At 37.6% G+C, this 7,790-nt stretch overlaps 1 protein-coding gene across 5 annotated transcripts in view; it reads left to right on the top strand.

Moving 5' to 3' along the window:
• Nucleotides 1-7,790, top strand: part of FSD1L (fibronectin type III and SPRY domain containing 1 like) — a 77,725-nt gene that overhangs the window by 25,773 nt on the left and 44,162 nt on the right. For all 5 annotated transcript variants that reach the window (XM_024126419.3, XM_028493733.2, XM_028493732.2 and 2 more), the window contains exon 4: nt 4,865-4,966. In XM_024126419.3, coding sequence (XP_023982187.1) covers nt 4,865-4,966 — 102 coding nt within the window. The remainder of the gene's footprint in view (nt 1-4,864; nt 4,967-7,790) is intronic.

Below are 7,790 nucleotides of genomic sequence, written 5' to 3'. Positions count from 1 at the left end.
CTATAATTCAAATGTTGGTGTGTTTAATGTTGTCCCAGAGGTCTCTGAGACTGTCCTCAGTTATTTTCATTCCTTTTTCTTTATTCTGCTCTCCAGTAGTTATTTCCACTATTTTATCTTCCAGGTCACTTATCCGTTCTTCTGCCTCAGTTATTCTGCTATTGATCCCTTCTAGAGTATTTTTAATTTCATTTATTGTGTTGTTCATCTTTACTTGTTTCCTCTTTAGTTCTTCTAGGTCCTTGTTAAATGTTTCTTGCATTTTGTCTATTCTATTTCCAAGATTTTGGATCATCTTTACTATCATTATTCTGAATTCTTTTTCAGGTAGACTGCCTATTTCCTCTTCATTTGTTTGGTCTTGTGGGTGTTTACCTTGCTCCTTCATCTGCTGTGCGTTTTTCTGTCTTCTCATTTTGCTTAACTTACTGCATTTGGTGTCTCCTTTTCGCAGGCTGCAGGTTCATAGTTCCCATTGTTTTTGGTGTCTGCCCCCAGTGGCTCTGGTTGGTTCAGTGGGTTGTGTAGGCTTCCTGGTGGAGGGGACTAGTGCCTGTGTTCTGTTGGATGAGGCTAAATCTTGTCTTTCTGGTGGGCAGGTCCATGTCTGGTGGTGTGTTTTGGGGTGTCGGTGGCCTTTTTATGATTTTAGGCAGCCTCTCTGCTAATGGATAGGGTTGTGTTCCTGTCTTGCTAGTTGTTTGGCCTAAGGTGTCTAGCACTGTAGCATGCTGGTCGTTGAGTGGAGCTGGGTGTTGGTGTTGAGATGGAGATCTCTGGGAGATTTTCACTGTTTGATACTACTTGGAGCTGGGAGGTCTCTTGTGGACCAGTGTCCTGAAGTTGGCTCTCCCACATCAGAGGCACAGCACTATATCCTGGCTGCAGCCCCAAGAGCCTTTCATCCATATGGCTCAGAATAAAAGGGAGAAAAAGTAGAAAGAAAGAAAGGAAGAAAGAGGATAAAATAAAATAAAGATAAAATAAAATAAAGTTATTAAAATAAAAAATAATTATTAAGAAAAGAAATTTTTTTTAAATTAAAAAATAACAAACAGGACGGACAGAACCGTAGGACAAATGGTGAAAGCAAAGCTATACAGACAAAATCTCACACAGAAGCATATACATACACACTCACAGCAAGAGGAAAAGGGGAAAAAATAATAAATCTTGCTCTCAAAGTTTACCTCCTCAATTTGGGATGATTCGTTGTCTGTTCAGGTATTCCACAGATGAGCACTATATCCTGGCTGCAGCCCCAAGAGCCTTTCATCCATATGGCTCAGAATAAAAGGGAGAAAAAGTAGAAAGAAAGAAAGGAAGAAAGAGGATAAAATAAAATAAAGATAAAATAAAATAAAGTTATTAAAATAAAAAATAATTATTAAGAAAAGAAATTTTTTTTAAATTAAAAAATAACAAACAGGACGGACAGAACCGTAGGACAAATGGTGAAAGCAAAGCTATACAGACAAAAGACTCGGGGGCTGTGGCTCACTCAGGCCGGGGGCAGGGAGGGGCACGGAGTGCGGGGCGAGTCTGCGGCGGCAAAGGCCAACATGACGTTGCACCAGCCTGAGGTGTGCTGTGCGTTCTCCCGGGGAAGTTGTCCCTGGATCACGGAACCCTGGCAGTGGCAGGCTGCACAGGCTCCCGGGAGGGGAGGTGTGGAGAGTGACCTGTGCTCGCACACAGGCTTCTTGGTGGCAGCAGCGGCAGCCTTAGCGTCTCATGCCCGTCTCTGGGGTCCACGCTATTAGCCGTGGCTCGCGCCCATTTCTGGAGCTCTTTTACGCGGCGCTGTGAATCCCCTCTCCTCGCGCTCCAGGAAACAAAGAGGCAAGAAAAAGTCTCTTGCTTCTTCGGCAGCTCCAGACTTTTTCCCGGACTCCCTCCCGTCTAGCCGTGGGGCACTAGCCCCTTCAGGCTGTGTTCACGCAGCCAACCCCAGTCCTCTCCCTGGGATCCGACCTCCGAAGCCCGAGCCTCAGCTCCCAGCCCCCGCCCGCCCCGGCGGGTGAGCAGACAAGCCTCTTGGGCTGGTGAGTGCTGGTCGGCACTGATGCTCTGTGCGGGAATCTCTCCGCTTTGCCCGCCGCACCCTTGTGGCTGCGCTCTCCTCCGCGGCTCCTAAGCTTCCCCGCTCCACCATCCGCAGTCTCTGTCCGCGAAGGGGCTTCCTAGTGTGTGGAAACCTTTCCTCCTTCACAGCTCCCTCCTACTGATGCAGGTCCCGTCCCTATTTTTTTGCCCTACCCAGGTACGTGGGGAGTTTCTTGCCTTTTGGGAGGTCTGAGATCGTCTGCCCACGTTCAGTGGGTGCTCTGTAGGCGTTGTTCCACGTGTAGATGTATTTCTGATGTATCTGTGGGGAGGAAGGTGATCTCCGCGTCTTAATCTTCGCCATCTTCTCCCAAGTACCTATTATTATTATTTTGCCACTGATCTGATTTGTGGAAGTCTTCCATGCAAACTGCATTTGGGCTCTTTGTAAATGAGATGATGTTACTCTGATTTTTTGATCAAGTATTCTATCAAATTAATCATTAGCTGTTGAATATAGATGGGGGATTCAAAATGTTGCAGAAAATGAGAGAAACAGAGTTCTAATTACTCTTTGGAAGTGGTGACTGCAAAGATGTTAGCACCATCTTTTCTTCCTTATCATCACTTCAGATCTTCATTTTTTATAGTGATTCCATTTTTTCCATCCTTTTATTATCCTTTGTGATTCTTAGTACTTGACTTTTCTCAATGGCACAAAAATTTTCAGTTTTTTTAAATGTATTTTTAAAAAATAAATTTATTTATTTATTATATTTATTTTTGGCTGCACTGGGTCTTTGTTGCTGTGCGCGAGCTTTCTCTAGTTGAGATGAGCAGGGGCTACTCTTCTTTGCCGTGCGCGGGCTTCTCATTGCGGTGTCTTCTCTTGTTACGGAGCACAGGCTCTAGGCACGTGGGCTTCAGTAGTTGCAGCATGCAGGCTTAGTAGTTGTGGCTTACGGGCTCTACAGTGCAGGCTCAGTAGTTGTGGCACATGGGCTTAGTTGCTCCACGGCATGTGGAATCTTCCTGGACCAGGGCTTGAACCTGTGTCCCGTGCATTGGCAGGTGGATTCTTAACCACTGTGCCACCAGGGAAGCCCCTTTCACAGTTTTTTAATAGAAATGGTGATCAAGGGGAGAGCACGGGATATTGAGGGGACAGTAGGTTGTAAAATAAGACTCTAAGTTATTGAGATGTAAGCTTAGTGAACATAACTTCATTCTTCAGGATGTTCTTGTGTTATGGTTCAAAGGAAAACCTATGGTGATCTCAAACCATAAAGCTTTCTTGGGGTAGTTTAAAAACCACGTATTAAAAAGAATCACAACTTGGCTACTGATGCCATTTCTTTCTTTATTTGGAGTTAATAGAGCATCTCTGTTCTTTCTTTGGGTTCACAAACTCAATAGCATGTTGTTTTTATTAAGGTATTTTAATAATTCCTCTGAATAACTAAGTGGTCTTTAAGTTGTAATCCTTTGTTCTCTTTTTATTTTTACTTTCCCTCTTGACTTCAAAGCAAATTTATAGCATTTTCTTAGAATAAGATATTTTTTTTTCAAACTTTGACTTCAGATTTTTTTTTTTTTTTTACTTTAATAGTTCCTTGAGATATATTCTTTATTCTTCTTGGTATTTTTTACTTTTATACTACATTGACTTACTCTGCCCTAGTGATCCTGGATGGACCATTTATACCTACCATCTTATTCTCACTGATTTTGCTTTTATAAAGCTCTATTTCAAATGGTGGTTTGTTAATTCTTTGAAACTCATAAGAGGCTTACTCATAGGAAGAGCAGTATTTTTATGAAATTGTAGTTGGGTTCTTAGAATGACACATGAAAACCTATTCTAATCCAAACTATGACTGAACTATTCTACTTTTCCAAAGTAAAACAGGACACATCAGAAGCCAAGAAAATCAGACGTAGTTTATCTTTAGTTTGTATTGGAAGGGAAAATTAAGTACTTGATTTGAATATGGAATAGATATTAATAAATATTCTGAAGAAGAATCTTGGATACATTTAAAAGAAATGGGTCCGTTTCTTTGTTTAAAGGTATCACTAACAATATTTTCACATAACTGGGCTTAGTTTTAAATCTACAAATGATAATGTGAGAGAAGCGGGGAGGGGAGGGGAGAGAAAGAACTGAATAAGAAAGATTGTGTTAGGTGAAATTAACACATCACTATAACAGAGCATGTCACTGTAACAGTTAGCATTTTTTGTTCTTGTTTGATTTTTTTTGAAATCTAGGCACTTCCTGTGTTATCCAGTTTTGGAAACTGTAAATTAGCATTTATAGGAGTATGTATTACTTGAGTAATGTGATAAGTGGAGTACTAAGATTGTGCTCAACTGAATGTACCTGTAACTTGATTCATGAACTTTAGCTTAATTAAATATCATCAAGAAATTTTGTCTTCATTATGGAGGATGTTGCCTGCAGATGGATTATTTTGATATTTTACTCTAAATTTTCTGACTACCTGATTGAGAAGAATCTTTAAATAAATTTGACCCCAACCATTTATAATTGCTTTGTTTTCTTTTTTGTTTTTAAATGATGAGTATATCTTCATCTGTATGCAATTAAGCTGTTCTGGACAAATTATGGACAGTTTAAGATAATTAAAATTTGTTATATATATGACTAGTGATTACCTTGCTTCAGTACCTCTCTAAAATGTTTGCTCAATTATTGCTATTAAGATTGTAACGTTCATTGTAACAGTATATATTTAAGATTCTGATGACAATAGGAAATTCTATTTTAATGATTTTTTGTTATTATTATTTTTAGAGTCAGCTTAGTCAATGTAATAATGCCCTGGAGAACTCGGAAGAACTACTAGAATTTGCAGCAAGGTCATTAGATATAAAGGAACCTGAAGAATTTTCAAAGGTACCAAAAAACCAACCAAAAAAATGAGACTAATCCACTTAAAAAGGAAAGTTTTGTTTAAAAGAAGATGGTGTTTTCCCGTTCGATTTTGGATTCTTTCAGTCATTTCTGATACTAGAAAAGGCTTGGCAGTTCTTGTTAAGTAAAATGCTAGCCGTTCATTTATTCCAAAGCATATACTTAGAAGTGTGTGTCATTGGGGTCACGAACAAATTAATTATTTGTTTAATGCTCAATTCAGATGAATGACGTTACTCTTTTTTTCAGTTACTTCCCCCTTGGTCATTTATTTTAAAGGTACTTGTATACTTTAGCTGAGTCATACCTTTGTTATAAACATTTTATAACTAAGGAAAGAAGATTGATATTGCTATTAACATTTATAAAAATCTAAGTTGGTGTTCATTTCAATGAGCTGATTGGGAAAACATCATCACTTGATGCATATGAAAGCATTTTGAAATTTACTAAATTTGTTATTAAATGTCCCAGTGTTCAGCTTAAGTAATTGTTTGAATGCTTTATTAAAATATGAAAATGTAGGTCCCTAAGGGGTATATTTGGTGTGAAGATACAAATAGTAGAGCAAGAAGACTGCTAATGTTTTAACCTAGATCCTGGTGTTTAAGAGATTCTGAATTCTAGATTCTTATTCTTATTTTAAGTAGAGTCATTTTAAAATGATTACCAATTTATCAAACCATTTGATATTTGATATAGAATAAGTATGTGGACCATATAGAAAATGGCATGAAAGAGTGTGAAATAAAGCTATATAATTAGTAAAATATATACTGTGAAGTAGTCTTATCAAGATAAGATATTTGAGTTTGATATTTTCTTGGTCTTTTTGGACTGTGTAGTGAGCTGCTTGAAAGGTAGCTTCATAATCCATGTGTGCCCACCAGTGATTTCATTTTATGATTTTTTTCTGTGAACTTGAGGGTAGAAGAAACTTCCTTGAGAAGATAACATTTGCTGACTTAAATCCCTGCATCTTGAAAATGAACTTTAAAAATTAATTCCTTTTGACTAAATGAATGGAAATTTCTTTTGCTGTAAACGAGTTAACCAATTAATTCTTGAATTTGGATGTCGGTTGTAAGAAAATTCATCTTTGCACTTTGTAAGACTTATTATATAAAGGAATTATGAGGGAATAGTATCATACTTTAAATTATTCTAAAAGTATAGATATGTCACCTATTCAGAGGACATTTATGTGATAACCTCAAATATCTGGAACATAGCCAAAAAAACATGCAGAAAGCAAAAGATGTCTGAGTCAGCAGAATCAGTGTCACACAGTTCGTGAGTGGGAGTTAATATCTTCTATTCATGATAGTGTCTCAGAATCTGTTGACTATTAATATGTACATGGTACTACTAAGTTTTTAGGTTTTTTTCCTTTTTGTTTCCTGGTTGTCAACAGATTCCCCTTTTAGTGGAATAGGGCAGCCGTTAATGACAGGCATAATCAGCAGCAAGAATTAACAGCTGAGCACCTGAGAGCGGAAGAAGACAGGAAAACTATAAAATGTGGACGTAGTACTCAAAAATAGCTTGAATCCAGTTGAATTTAAATAGGACCTGATGCTTGGAAAAACTGATAAAATTTGTTTCTCCTAAGTTTCTCTTTCCATTGACATTTTCAGAGTGCTTTCTTCTTCCTCTCAAAAGATTCTGTTCTTTCTTTCTCTCTCCTTTGTTCTTTCCAGCTTTGTTAAAACTTGTTTCCAGTATACTGTAAATTGGAAAGGTTCTGATAAAATAAATCACCTTGTGGTTTAAATATATTTTCTTCATGCGCCACTTTGCTTCTTATCTTACTATTTTGGTCTTGTCTTCCAGCATTTTGCAGTACTGCCTAGTAGCTTGATCCCTTTGGAGATGTGTTGAAATGAATTATTTGTCAGTGTTTCCTAGCCAGAAATCTGAGTTTATTGTTCAAGAAAAATGCTTAACTGAGAGTTACTTGCAATTATTTTCTTTTACTTGCAATTATTTTCTTAGTATATCCAAATAGTATCCAGATAATGGTTTGATTCCAAGTCAAAAACTAAATGTACTTTCCTAACCAGCTGCATGGACTCCAGGCTTGCCTCAGATACCTAACTGCTGACAGAGTAGGGAAAGATGACTTGGAAGATTAATTATTGGACTAGGAGTATGTTGTTAGATATTTGGAAACAATTCTTTTAATGTATATTATTTGCAAATATCTCATATTAAAGTGATTAAAGCAGATTAATACGAATAACTCATGGGAACAAAAAATATTGTAGGCTGAAATCTGGGCCATGATTCTTTTTAGACTTCATTATCTTCAAAAAGAGTATTTTAAATACTAATATTTAAGTGATCACGTTGCAGTACATCAGCATGAGAATTGAACACAAAGCTATGCTAATTATTTACCAGCATTAGTCTGAAAGTGAACAAGTAAAAATAGCACAAATGGAAAAGGATTTTAGGACAAATTTTCACTAGTTTTTTTTAACTGTTAGAAGTTTGGTTGATAGTAAATATATGCAGAAAGATCACCAGCAAATGAGTTCTGGATCCTTGGCTTTATTTCTGGTTGAACAAGTAGCCAAAGCCCCAGCAGACTTGGTTTTTCTGCTAATAACTGGCCTGCAGAACACTGCATGGATCCCTTAGCAAAATTAATATTCCTACCAACTCCCCCTCTCCTCCGAATTTAGAACTTGAATTTTACCTATGAAAAGAGCTGAGTTTATGGGACAGTTTCCAAGTCAATATAACTAACCAGCCACTTCATCCCAATCTTGCCACACATAACTCAGTTGTCAGACAAGGAGGG

This window comes from Physeter macrocephalus, chromosome 9 (assembly GCF_002837175.3).
Source record: "Physeter macrocephalus isolate SW-GA chromosome 9, ASM283717v5, whole genome shotgun sequence".
NCBI classification, from domain to species: Eukaryota; Metazoa; Chordata; class Mammalia; order Artiodactyla; family Physeteridae; genus Physeter; species Physeter macrocephalus.
This window is presented reverse-complemented; position numbering and strand designations above follow the sequence as displayed.